The sequence below is a fragment of the Giraffa tippelskirchi genome, chromosome 13 (assembly GCF_054371585.1).
Source record: "Giraffa tippelskirchi isolate mGirTip1 chromosome 13, T2T-mGirTip1v1.2.pri, whole genome shotgun sequence".
Taxonomy (NCBI): domain Eukaryota; kingdom Metazoa; phylum Chordata; class Mammalia; order Artiodactyla; family Giraffidae; genus Giraffa; species Giraffa tippelskirchi.
In genome coordinates this window covers 41153564-41166481 of record NC_137287.1, presented here as the reverse complement: position 1 = coordinate 41166481, position 12918 = coordinate 41153564, and the positions used below count along the sequence as shown (strand labels likewise).

The 12918-nt window shown below is 67.9% G+C and overlaps 2 protein-coding genes across 2 annotated transcripts; both read left to right on the top strand.

Annotated features, from left to right (window-relative positions):
• The first annotated feature begins 6392 nt into the window (after window positions 1-6392).
• On the top strand, window positions 6393-8689 carry PRR35 (proline rich 35). The gene is made up of 2 exons (XM_081558375.1): window positions 6393-7529; window positions 7861-8689. Exons 1-2 carry the CDS (start codon window positions 6424-6426, stop codon window positions 8480-8482), a joined length of 1728 nt encoding a protein of 575 aa, XP_081414501.1. The 5' UTR covers window positions 6393-6423; the 3' UTR covers window positions 8483-8689.
• A 1682-nt stretch (window positions 8690-10371) lies between these two features.
• On the top strand, window positions 10372-12851 carry NHLRC4 (NHL repeat containing 4). The gene has a single exon (XM_081558370.1). The coding sequence runs from the start codon at window positions 10416-10418 to the stop codon at window positions 11463-11465; it is 1050 nt and encodes a 349-aa protein (XP_081414496.1). The 5' UTR covers window positions 10372-10415; the 3' UTR covers window positions 11466-12851.
• Window positions 12852-12918: the final 67 nt, after the last annotated feature.

The following is a 12918-nucleotide window of genomic DNA, read 5'->3' as shown; positions in this document are numbered from 1 at the left end:
GTCGCCGAGGCTGCCCTGAGCACCAGGGCCAGCATGCAGAGCCGTGGGGGGACAGACCCCGAGCCACACAGAGATTACAGCCCCCGCTGCCCCGCCTGCTGGCCGGCCTGCCACTCAGGCAGGGAAAATCGCCTGTGACAGGCCCAGGAAGGCCGGGCCCCAGGGGCCACACGGGACACGCACAGCTCCTCTCCCAACATATGGTTGCTGTCGGCCCCGGGCACTGCTCCGCCAGCGCTCCAGAGCTCCACGGCCCAAGCTGCGCCCCCACCCGCCCGGCTGGCTGCTCCCTCAGGTCCGCACGGCCCCTGCCCCACTGACATGCATCCCTCGATGGGGAGCTCTCTCCCGCAGCAGCCCCTCTGGTTCCAGGGCCTCCAGTGCACGTGGAGGTCTGGACCCATCCCACCCCAGGGGGCCGCTGAGTGAGCTTTGGGGCAGGGGCAGGGGATGCTTCCAGAGAATGGTGCTGGTTGGGGGAGGGCTGCAGTGAGCAGGTTTGGGGCCAGAGACCTTCTGGGGTCCCAGTGCCAGGAGCCTCCCAGCTGCACACCCTCTCCCTCAGCGTGGGCCCACTTTGCCCCATGTCCTGGGCTGGCTGGGTAGCCCCACAATGCCCTCCCTGGAGTGTGCCTCCCATGGCACGCTCCCCACCCCCACAGGTCTGTGGTGAGGTCCCTGAACCTGCTTGTAGCTCCCTCCAGCATCACCCAGTCCCGTCAGCGTGGCTTTGCTGCCCCCTCACAGACCTGCAGTGAACCTGCTGTGGCTCCCCAGTGCTCTCAGGGCTCTGGGTGTGACCTTGCCCCTGGGAACCACGCCGTGAGTCCCTGAGGCCACCTTGAGTGTGCAGGAGGGAAGCGCCAAGGATGACTTGGGCTCTGCCTGTGGTGGGGCTCTCGGACGCTTGGGGGGCTGCCACATGTCATCAGCAAGAGGGTGACCATGAGCCACGGCCATCGTGTGCCTAGCGCTGGCCCCTCCCAGGGCTCTTAGATCCTGCTCACGGGCTGTGCCATGTCCCTCTTCCCACGGGGCGAACAGGCTGCCCGACTCCAATACCAGTCCTGGTGAAGGCTGCGCATGGATGCTGAGGGGAGGAGACAGGCCTGCCTCGGGCACCACACCGCTGTCCCCCTGCCTTCCCTGGACCCACTGTCCATCCTGCCCACGTGCCCCTGGCACACAAGTGGAAGTGACAGGTGCGCAGCCTTGGGCAAGCGGGCAGAGCAGGTTAATGGCCGCGATGCCTCAGGCTGGAGGCAGAGGAAGGGGCTGCGTGCCCCACTCCCACCCCCCGCACCAGGACAAGCTGAGGAAAGGCTGCTCTCTAGGGACCCCCACCCAGTCTGCAGGCCCACACCAATGCCCAGGGAGCGTGGGCAAAGGTTTCCGGACTCAGGCCACATGGGGGTCAAGCCCCCTGACACCACCTCTGGGGTAGGGCCACCTCCCTGGGCCCGAGCACGCCCCAGCATGTTGGGGTGGGGCCTGTGGGTGGGTCATGACCTCCCACCATGCCCCACTGCAGGGTGGAAAGTGGGACAGGCTCTGGGCACACTATACCAGCTGCAGGGGGCACACATGCCCACAGTGGCTCAGGCAGCGCACCGCTGACCGGCCTCCCCTGCTGCGGCTGGGGAGCGGCCTGTGCACCCTGACTCAGCGCTGGGGACAGGCCGTCAGGCTGCACCTGCAGCCAAGCTCTGCGACCCCTGCTGTGCGCTCGGCGTCCACCTGCACCCCTGGCAAGAGCCCTCCTGGAGCCCGGCCACGCCCCTCAGTCTGAGCTCAGGGGGCGGGACCGCTCCTCAACCAGACTCCCGGGAGGGCAGTCCACAGGGCCGAGCTGCCCTCCCTGGCCTCCTCCCCACTCTCCAGGGCTTCACCAGGCTGTCCTGAGACGCCCCTCCCTTCCCCTGGAGGGTGGCAACAGCCTCCAACCAGTTGGCCCCCTGTATGGGCAGCAGGGCCTCCCAGAGACCAGGAGGAGGAGTCAGCAGTGGGGGGCCAGGGAGCTCACAGCCGTCCCTGGGACCCCCAGCCCCAGGTCTCAGGGTGACCTGTGTGCCCCGCGCTGTCTGGGCAGTGCCCAAGACGGGCTGGGACCTGGCTGAGTGTGTCCAGAGTGGGGTCTGTGTGCAGAAGGAGTAGGCCTCCCGGCCCCCATGCTCTGCAGAGCTGCTGGCGTGACGACCGCTCAAGCTGTCTCCCAGCCTGGGGCTGCCTGCACGGTCAGCTGGTCAGCTGGGCCAGGCTGGGCGGGCAGAGAGGGACGGCTGGTGGGCCGTGCCCCCCTCGCAGCCCTCCAGCCCTCCCACCCTGCCCAGTGGGCTTGCCGGGGGGAAGTGGGGTCTCCCCAGTTGTATCAGGGAGGGACACTGGACAGTCACCCTCACACGTGTCCTGGCACTGGACGCCCCCAGAACATGGCGCCCTGCTCTTTGCAACGCTGGTCAGGACTGACCAGAGCGCAGCAACAGCACCGTGGCCAGTCATCCTCCTGCACAACTGGGGAAACCGCAGCCAGGCTCCCAGGGCCCAGAGCACTCCATCTCAGAGACCCTACAGGACACACCTTTGCCCCCCAAAGTGCCCCTTCCCCCGCACTGAGCTGGGCTGCCCTGGGAGCCTTCCCAGGGTTTCGATGGGGGCAGCACACGCTCCTCCGAAGGCAGACCCCACCCCACTCCTGAGATGGACATCACACACCTCCAGGTTTGGACACCTTCCCCTGAACAAAGGCAAACATCCCCAGAGGAACACGACTGGCCTGGCCTGCGGTCTGTGTCCACTTCCAGAATGGTGCTGGCTGCTCAGGGGGACTTCTGCTAGGACCCAGCTGAGAAGTGGGGCCCGGACTATTGAGATTGGTATCAACGTGGAGCCGAGCTCCGTGGGTGATGGAGCAGCTCAGGCTATGAGGACAGAGGGGGCGGCGTTTCCTGGTGGGCCCTTTCCCCGCCCCACCTGGCTCAGCAGCCCTCCTGGGAGGGACAGGCAGTGGAGAGGAGTCCTGCCAGCAGCAGGCAGGTGCAGGGCCTCCCCAGAGCACCTGCCAGGGGACTGGGGGTGATGCTTCCAGAAAGCGAGAGTGAGCGCATGGGACCCTCTTTTCTGGAGTCAGTGACTGTCAGTGGGCAGGGAGTGCAGACCCCTTCAGCCTTCTGTTTGGAGAAGAAAGAAGGGCACTGCAGGCAAGCCTTGGTCAGCAGAGGAGACTCGCTGCACCGCGTGTGCTGGGCTCTGCTCTCCCCGGCCGGCTCTGTTCTCCAAGGTCCTCCTGTCCTGGGGCTCAGCCCCCAGGCCCTGGCTCAGGCGGAGGGGCTGTCAGGGGCTAGAGCCCTGCCCTGACGGATGAGTGCTGACGGCCCCACTCCCCGCGACCTCCGCCGCTGACACCCTATCACACCGCTGCGGGGACCCGGGAGACCTGGCTGCCTCTGCACACCCCCGCGGCAGCCTGCAGGCGACGGGGGCGGGGACGTGGCAGGAGCCCCTCGTTCGGCCGCACACCTGCGTCTCCACTGCGCCGCTCCTGCACGGGGCTGCCCGACCCTGCTCTGCTCGGGCGGCGCCACCGGTGTCACCGGCCAGGACTCCATCCACGAGTTGCCGGCGAGGCGCAGATTGCTGAGCCGGTCCCAGGCGCGCGAGGCCGGTGAGTGCGCCGAGGGGGCGACTGCGGGCCGGGGAGTGGGAGAGACGGGGTGCCCCGAGGTGGGGAGGGGATCGCTGCAGGAGCTCGGGCACCTCCGCCCCCCTCGAGCCTGGGTCGGAGGTCGCCGCGCCCTTCGGAGCCCGGCGCCGTAGCGCACGCGCGGCCGCTCCTGCCGCCAACTTCGGTAGGTGCGAGTCGACGTCGGGGAACGCGTCCGTGGCGGAGGCTTCGGGGACTCGCTGCCTAGTGAGTGACCGCAGACCGCGCGGGGCCGCTCCGCAGTTTCCCTGGCGGGAGACGGGGTCGCCCCCTGAGAGCCCGTGCGGGTCCCCGGGGCTGCAGGGTCGCGGCGGCCCCGGGCGGGGCGGGGCGGGAAGTTCCCGCGGGGTCCCGGGGCTATGCGCAGACTTATCATCGGGGCGCAGCAGGCTCCGCTCCGCCCGGGGCGCAGATAGACCGAGCGCGGGCGGCGGCGGGTCTGAAGTTTGGGGGCCGCGAGGGCGCGGGGCCAGGGGCAGCCAGGATTGTCCGGACGTGGGCGGGGCTGCCCCAGCCCCATGTCCCCCACTTCGCGGTGTCCAGGCTTCACGAACTATTAGGGCGCAGCAGCAGCATCCTTATAGGAGGGCGCCCTGGAGGGAAGCGGAGAGGGAGTTGGGGGTCTGGACTTCAGTTCTGGAGGAGCCTGGTCACCTGCACTGCGCCCTGTGGGTTGCTCCCAAGTCCCAAGCGCACCAGCCTAGAGCTGTAATCCCCTGGTGGCTGGTGGGGGCTCCAAGCGCTGGGTGCCCCCCGCCCCCGGGGTAGGGCCTCCTGCCTGGCCGGCCATCAGCGTTCCCCCAGCCAGGGAAGGGTTAGTGGGACCAGGTGTCTGGGCGAGCACACTGAGGGGCAGGCCGCCCTGGGCGCAGGCACGCAGTCATGGGTTGGGACACGTGTGCAAATGAACATGCCTTTGGGGGTGTGGGGCGTGTGCTGGTGTCTGGGGGTGTCTCTGCTTGTGCACAGTCATGCTGGGCAGGTACCGGGTGTTCTCTGGGTCCCCATGGGGTCAGGGGCGCTGAGATGGCTCTCTACCGAGCCCCCTGAGGCCAGGAGACTGCTTCGAAGCCCAACACAGGATAAGCCTCTTGCCTGCTGAGTCCAGGGGTCTAGGAGGAGCCCCCCCAGTCCAGGGGCCCGGCTGGGAGGTGGGGTGGTGGTGGCACCAGGCGGCACAGCTGTGTGGCTCCCAGGGCTGGGTGATCGATGGCCCCAGCACAGCAGCCTCTGTCTCCAGAGCACACACGCCCATTTGTCATGTGCGTCCTAGGGGGGCGGGGGGCAGCGGTGGGGCCTGCCTCTGCACCCACCGCCAAGTTCAGGGCGTGTCTGTGGGCCCCGAGGTCCCCAGCTCCCTCCTCCCAGCCCTGCTGGGAGCCCTGTCCCTTCCCGGATGACTGCAGCCCTCCACACCCGAGCCGTGGCCGTGCTAGCCCCCTCCCAGGGTCCGTCCGAATGGGCAGCCCCCTCCGCCCCTCTGGCCATTCCCATAACGGGGGTGCCCGCTCAGTGTTTGGAGGCAGCAGACATGACTCCCTGCCATGTGCAGAGCCCGAAGGCCGGCAGGGAGGACAGTCTGCGCCCAATGACTGCCCCAGCCCTGCCCAGCTGAGCCCCAGGGAGTGTGACGCATGCCCGTGTGTCCACACCCGTGAATGACTGTGACCCTGTGCAGCCTTGGTGTGTATGTGTGTGCATGTGCAGTGCATTCACGTGGGCAGTGACCTGTCCATTCTGAGTGGTCTGTGAGCCTTGTGTGCCGAGGTGGTCTCTCCAGGCGCTGCTCGAGGAGGGCTCGATAGGAGCCCTGCATGCTTGTGTGCACACACTCGTCGAGCCCCGGCCGAGGTGCGCGCTGGGGCGGTGGACGGCCCAGGTGGCAGCCCAGATGGACTGTGGAGTGGCTTCTGAGCATGCGAGCGGGGTGTGGGGAGAGGAGGGTCTTGGCCAAGCTCGACTGCGGCAGGCTCGGCCGCCGACCTGCCGGCAGCCACCCAGATGGAGCCAGGCTGAGCAGGTGGCCGTGCCGTGGGGCCATGCCGGCCATCCACGCCCCTCAGCCTGGCCTGGCCCATGTGGGGTGACCCCTTCGGAGACCGCAGTGCCCAGGGACACCCTGCAGAGCAGGGACGTGCTGTGCCAACAGGCTCTCAGAGCTCCTGCTGGTTCCTCATCTCGGCTGCCCCGGGGGCAGGGGTCTCTGGGGGCAGGGTGAGACAGCGAAGGGCCATGTCCCCAAGAGTGATTCTGCTCATACTTGGCTTCCTCCACTCACTCACCAGTGCCCCCGGGGTAGACAGAGACCCAGGCTCTGCTGGCGTGGGGCAGATGGGTGTGGATGGAGTCACGTCAGAATTGGGCCTGCCGGGGACTGGCCGACATGTATGTAGGATCAATCAATCAAGTATAGGACTTTTCGGATAAACAACAAATAATTTTTTAGTGCCCAAATGTTGGCTCGGCCATACTTAACACTCAGAAAGCATTTGCTGTTTGCCTGAGTCCCGTTTCCCCGAGCGTCCTGCGTTTTTGTGTGCTGACCGTGTCTGCTGACCCTCCAGAGAGGCCAGCAGGGAGGTCTGCTGGTCTGGGCAGCAGAGGCCAGGGAGGCGGAGTGCCGCTGCTGTGACGGTGGGTGGGGTGTTGGCTAAGGCGCTGGCGCTGACCCAGGCCCTGTCTGCAGGTGGCATGGGGCTGGGGCCCGCCCGCTAGCCGCCGCCATGTCCCGAGAGGTCAGCGCCTGCCGCCCGGGCCCCGGGGCGCGGGCCCGTGCAAGGAAGCCCAAGAAGCCGCACTACATCCCGCGGCCCTGGGGCAAGCCGTACAACTACAAGTGCTTTCAGTGCCCCTTCACCTGCCTGGAGAAGTCCCACCTCTACAACCACATGAAGTACAGCCTCTGCAAGGACTCACTGTCGCTCCTGCTGGACTCCCCCGACTGGGCCTGCCGCCGTGCCCCGGCCACGCCCCAGCCCCACACGGCTACCCCGGGCCGCCCTGCGGACCCCTCGGCCCCAGGTGACCCCGGTGGCGGCCAGCCCCGCAGAACGCGGCTCCCGGATGCCCCCGCCATGCCCGACCTGGACCTTGCGGCCGCTGACATCCTCTCCCTGCGCCGCTGTGTCGGGGGCCCCCGGCTGGGGGCCGAGGGCTCCTCCTCAGGGACACCACCCCCTGAGGCCGGGGACATGCAGAAGGGTGTGAGCCTGGGGGGCCTCCTGGCCAAGTCATGGAAGCCGGGGTCGGGTGGGGGCCGGAGGAGCGCAGCCGTGATGGGCGTCGTGGGCCCTGAGACCAGCGTCCCCTGCTACCCCCCGCCCACCTCCAGGGAGCTCCCTGAGGCCCAGAGCCTCCACCTGTCCCTGCTGGGCGTCAACTACCCTCTCGGCCCAGGCCTCTTTTCCTACCTGGGGCCCTCCCTGGCCGCCACCACCCATGTGCCCTTCCTGGCCTCGGCCAGCCCCCTGCTGCCCCCGGCCGCTGCCTTCCCTGCCGCACAGACTCCCGAACGCCCTGCCCTGGTCCCCCGCCTCTACTACCCGCTGCTGCTGGAGCACAGTCTGGGGCTGCCGGCCAGCAAGACCGCCCTTGCCAAGCCCCCCCTGCCCACGAGAGGGCCCCCTGGGGCCCTGGTCCCTGGGCTGCTGAAGGTGCCAGTGCCCGGACTGGGTGGGCCCTGGCCCCGCAGCCCTCTCAGGGACCCCGGGCAGGAAGAGCAGCTGGAGCGGGCGGTCCAGAGCGACCCCAAGAGAAAGCTGGCCCTGGGGCCCCAGCCAGAACCCCTGAAGGTCCCCTGCAGCCGAGCGAGCGTCAGCACCCAGAGCAGGTGGGTGTGCGGGCCCAGGCATGGGCACTTGGGGAGGCAGGGAGAGCGGGCGTCAGCACCCAGAGCAGGTGGGTGTGTGGGCCCAGGCCTGGGCACTCAGGGAGGTGGGGAGAGGGCTGAGGGGGCAGGGTGGCTGGGCACCCCCCTACCAGAGCTCAGCCACTAGGAATATGGGGTTCAGGCTGCAGAGGGGAGACTGAGAGCAGCCAGCCAGCCTTCCTCCCTTCTGGGGTTCCGAGGCCCCAGGCCAGGGTGCCAGGCTGGACAGGGCCATGAGGGGCTGGCGCTGTGGGGATAGTGCAGCCTTCTGACCAGCTCCCGCCACCCCCAGCCTGCGGACCAGCCCCTCCGCGATGCTCTGGCCGGAGGACAGGGAGCTGAATGACCTCAAGACCGCTGGCCCTGCGGCCTCCCTGCCCCCGCAGTCGCTGGGCCTGGCACTGGGGGGCCCAGGGCACATGGGCGAGGACCTGACACGGGCCCTGGGCGACTGTGACAGGGCAGAGCAGCGCCTGGGCCAGCTGGCGCCTGCCGGGGGCCTGGCCCCGCGGCCCCTGCGGGAGCAGCTGGGGAAGATCCGCCGGGAGCTGCTCACCATCCACCAGGCTCTGGTGCAGGCTGTGCGGCCACCCGACGCGCCCCTTGACCTCTCCATGAAACGGGCACCCACCAAGAGGCATGAGGTGCCCACGGGGCCGTGGGCGCAGCCAGAACTGGGCCCCACATTGGCCCAGGGGACCCCAGAGCCACGCAGCCTGCTGGCAGCCCAGCCTCTGTCTGGCCACACCACCAAGTGTGAGGCCGACTCCAGTGTCCCTCCGCCCGGCCTTCCCCTGCAAGCGCCCGAGGGCCCTGTCATTCTCGGCAGCTGGGGCGCCCGCAGTGGTGCTGGGGGCTCCTGGCCCCCCGAGGCTGTCCTGGGCCTGCAGAGCCCCCCGGGTGCCGAGGTCTGACCACAGCCCCTGCTGTCCCCCACGGTCCTTCCCGGACAGACAGTCTCCTCCGACCCCGTGCCCGCCGCCTGGCTCCCCTCCCGCCCCAGCATGCCCGGGGACAGACACCCACGCTCCGTGGCCACGCCTGTCTCTGGGGCCACGCAGGCACTGTCCAGGGCCCCTTAGTGAGCACGGTTGTGGAGATTAAAATGGAGACCACCTTCACACACCCGTCTGGGCTCCTTCTTCACTGCCACTGCAGCGTCACCGTCCACGTAAATGTCCCCAGACTGAGCGTCGGGGCACGGTGTCCTGGGCCCTCCCCAGGGACCCGGAGTCTGGGGAGAGAGTGGGGCGCTATCCACGGGGGCAGAGCAGGGGTGGCGAGGCAGGCATGCACAGTCTCGGATTCTCTGCGTTTCTGCGCACGGGCAGTGGGCAGGGACCCTGGGGCATGCCTCAAGCCCCCTGTCTGGCCGGCCAGCCCTAATGTCAGACTCATCCAGGAGGCGGCTCGCTCTGGTTAAACGACGCTCCACATGCTGTGGCCCAGGGCTGGTCATGCAGCGTGGCCTCCACTGGGCCCTGGCCAGCCCCTGCAGCCGCGATAGACATCGGGCGGCTTTCACAGCCCACTGCCTCCCTCCCAGCGCGGCCAGACTTGGCTTTCCCACAGCGGGGGGAGGGGTGCCTCGGGGACCCTTGGACCCAGCTAATCACTTCTCTGCCTGGGAGCTGGCCACACCTCTGTGCCCACCCAGGAGTGGCCCAAGGAGGGCCGCTCCTGCCTGCTCCCGGCTCCCCAGGCTGGGCCGGCCGGGCTGGGGCCAGTTGGATCAGGAGTGCAGCTGCCCATCAGCCATGGCGACAGCAGATAGCATCATGCCCACCCACGGCCTCCAGAGCTGAGGTGCAGTCGACTGGGTAGGGAGTGCTATGGGTCACAGACACGAGCTGACCCCCACCTTCCAGGGGCTTCCTGGAAGGGCTTAGGGGCTGAGGGCTGAGCCACGGACAAGGGGTCTGGAGAATCCCCAGGTCCCGAGTCTGAGGGAGCCCCCTCCCACTTCAGCCCCCCATTAGCACCCCCACGTGAGTGCCGCACCCCGACTTCTCAGCACCCACTAGACAGATATAAGCCTGACTCTGCAGGAGGTGTGCGACCCCAGCATCACAGGTGCAGAAACAGGACCCAACCTACTAGCCTGTGCGGGGGATGCCCCCCACCTGGACTCTGGTGAGTGACCTAGCTAGCAGACCAGGGACACAGCCCTTCCCCCAGTCCTGAACTTGTGGTCCGGCTGGAGGACGGAGGGGGTGCTATCCCCTGAGATGGTGGCGGTAGAGGCCCTGGAGCCCTGGGGAGGGTGGCTGGGTGGACCTTGAGTGCAACCAGCTGGGCAGGTTGAGGAATGTCCCAGAGGCCAGTGCAAATGCCCCAAGGCGGGAATGCGGCGGCGCTGGAGGGTGTCTGGCAGGGTAGCAGCTGAGCAGCCAGACTCCGGGTTTCCTTGGGCTGCTGCTCAAAGGCCACCTGCCCAGAGCTCTGCCTGCCCCTCCCTAAGGCCAGGTGGCTCCTCCCACCCCCTTGAGCTCTGGTTTCCAACAACACAGGCGCGTGGCCCAGGGAGCCTGGCCCCAGGTAGGAGACCCCTCCCCCTGGCCAGAGAGGCCTAGGAAAGGACCCCTGCTTTACCCTTCACGGGCAGAGGTCTCCAACAAGGCCCCGTTCCTCTGCCTTTAGAGAAACACTGCTCATCCGTTATCCCTCCCCCACCTTGGACAGCGAGGTGCCCCGAACTCCTCTTGAACCTCAGAGGAACAGCTGCCGTCCGAGGGGTCATGTGTCTCTCAGAATTGTGCTCAGGAACCACATCTGGGAAAACAGAGGCACAACTGGCAGTTGGGGCGTGGTGGGACAGTCAGGTCTGTAGGTCAGGAGGACACCAGTATGCCAGGAAGACGTGTTGGGCCCACAGTGCTGCCCGGCACACGGCGGGGTTACTTGTCTTGCAGCCCCACACTTGGCTGGGCTGGAGGACCGGCTCAGAGAGGCCCAGGCTGTGAGGGCCACCCAGCGCCTGCTCCCTGGCCTCCTGCTTGGACTTCCTGGGCCTCCCCTACCAGCGCGTCAGCCACGGCCTGGGGACCGTGCCCTGCACTGGACCTTCCCGGAGACCCTGCCTGCTGCCGGCGGCCCCGGCTGCTTGGGCAGATCCCAGCACCCGCTGTGGCTACCGGGGGACCCCGGAGCCTGCATTGCTCCCCAGATGGCCTGCTCTTCCTGACGGCAGGTGCCGCACCCTGTGTCCACGTGCTGGACCTCGAGGGACGCTCCATCTGCCACCTGCCCTGTCATGTGCCAGGGGCTGGGGCCTTTGTGCCGGAAGACGTGGTGGTGACAGCTGCTGGGCTCGTGGTGGTCAGCGACCTGGTCCATGGGGCTGTCCGTGCACTCCAGCACACAGTCCGAGCCCCTCAAGGCCACTGGGTGACAGTGGGCTCCTTCTCAGCCCCCCGGGAGCTGGCAGTAGATGCCTTCGGCCACCTCTCAGTGACAGACTACGTGCCTGGGGCTGTGCACAGCTTCACACTGGGCCCTGACTTGGTACCACTGGCCCCCGCCTCCCTGCTGGGCCTGGAGGGCCCCTGCTGGGTGGGCCTGGCGCCCGATGGGGGCCTGGCTGTGAGCGAGGAGTTTGGGGACGTGCAGCTGTTTGGCAGCGCCCGCCAGCCCCTGAGCTCCCTGGGGGACCTGACCGGGCACCCCTTTGGCTGCCCGGCAGGTGTGTGCACCGACGCAGCAGGCAGTGTCATTGTGGTGGACCAGCAGCGGCGCCAGGTGACCCTGTTCCCCCAGGCCAGGGCGCCCATCTGCCTGGTTTCTGAGGGGCTGAGGCGGCCCCTGGGTATGGCCTGTGGGCCCCAGGGCCAGCTGCTGGTGGCAGACGCAGAGAACGGCGACATCAAAGTGTACCAGTCCCACCTGGAGTTGGCCTGATGCTGTGGGCTTGAACCGGAGCACCCCTCTCTGTACGTAGTGTAGCCCCCTAGGTCCGGACCATGATGGGGGGAATGTTCGGGGTTCTCAGGGTTCTCCTGGGCCGTGGGCCTCACCTTCCTGACCCTGCACGTTTGCTGACGGTCCTGAGCCCCGTCATACCGGGCCCTGGCCTGGCCTCCTCTCTTTCTCCTGGGGAGGATTCAGATTCAGTGGGCAGCTGGAATCAGCTGCCTCCAACCCCCAGGGCCCAGGAGGCCTGCGCTTTGGGACCAGCAGCTGAAGCCTAGAGGTCTCTGGCGTGTCAGGCCAGCCGCCAGCACTTACCCAGGGCGGCTCTCCATTCAGTGCCCCAGCCCCAACCTCCTAATCAGAGGGAGGCAGGCAGGGTGGGTGTGGCTGGGCTGGGCTGGGCTGAGCTGGGCAGGGGTGCGGCTCCTCACTGTCCCCTGTTTTCAGAGGCACCCTGGGTGCCGAGACTCCTGCAGTTTCTCTGGGCCCAGCTGAGGTAAGGGGGCCAACAGAGGACGGGCCACCCGGAGGCGCCCTGGGGTGACACACGGCTGGGTTACCAGCCTCCATGCTCCGGGCCCATTTCTCCCACGTGAGACTGTCTGACCTCCTGGAGCTGGACCAAACAGCTCAGGCTCGGGGTTGGGTGGGGGGAGAGTTCCGGGCAGTGGTCAAGAGCAGGAGAGCGTTCCTGTGAGCACAGACAGGAAAACCAGGCTGGGGGGTGCAGAGGAGTGGGGTTCCTCGGAGTCTGGGCCCTGCCAGGCTCCCACCTCCATCAGGGGTCCTTGGGGGGCAGGCCACGCCTAGTCTGGCCCGGTCGCTGTGAAGGGGTGGTCTCGGGGTCCCTCCATGTGTCCTGGCTCCTGAGAGGGTGGGCCTGGATTAAGTGGGTCAGAGTAAGGAAGTTCAGGGAACAGGTGCTGCGTCAATGCTGATGGCTGCTGCTGAGTTAGGGGTCTTGTTCCCTTGAGATGAGGGGGCCGGAGGCGCCCCCCGGCCCCCAGCCCAGATGGCTTCACCCTCCGGACTGGCGCTGCAAACTCAGGGGTCACTTGTCCTCTGCAGGGAGCAGGGTGCAAGGGGGCCAGCCCGGGGCTGGAGAGGCAGTTTCTTCTGGGACCCCCGGGGCCCCACCCGCTCCGGGGCCTGGGGGTCCTTTAACCCCGCGGTGATGGGGCAGGGTGGGGTCTGGAGCCCTCAGACGAGGAAACCAGAGACAGGGGAGGTCTGGCCGCCGTGGTGAGGGACTGGAAGGCAGGGGTTTGGAGGACACTGTAGGTAGACGGGGGCGTGGGGGGGAACAGAAGCGCTGCGACGGGGACAAGGCCGTGTGCACAGGGCGTGGGGAGACAAGGCCGCGGGAGGGACGGAGGCACTGCTTGGGTGGGCCGCCGGCTCCAGGACTGGAACGTTGCGTGCGCGGAACGCTCGGGCGGGG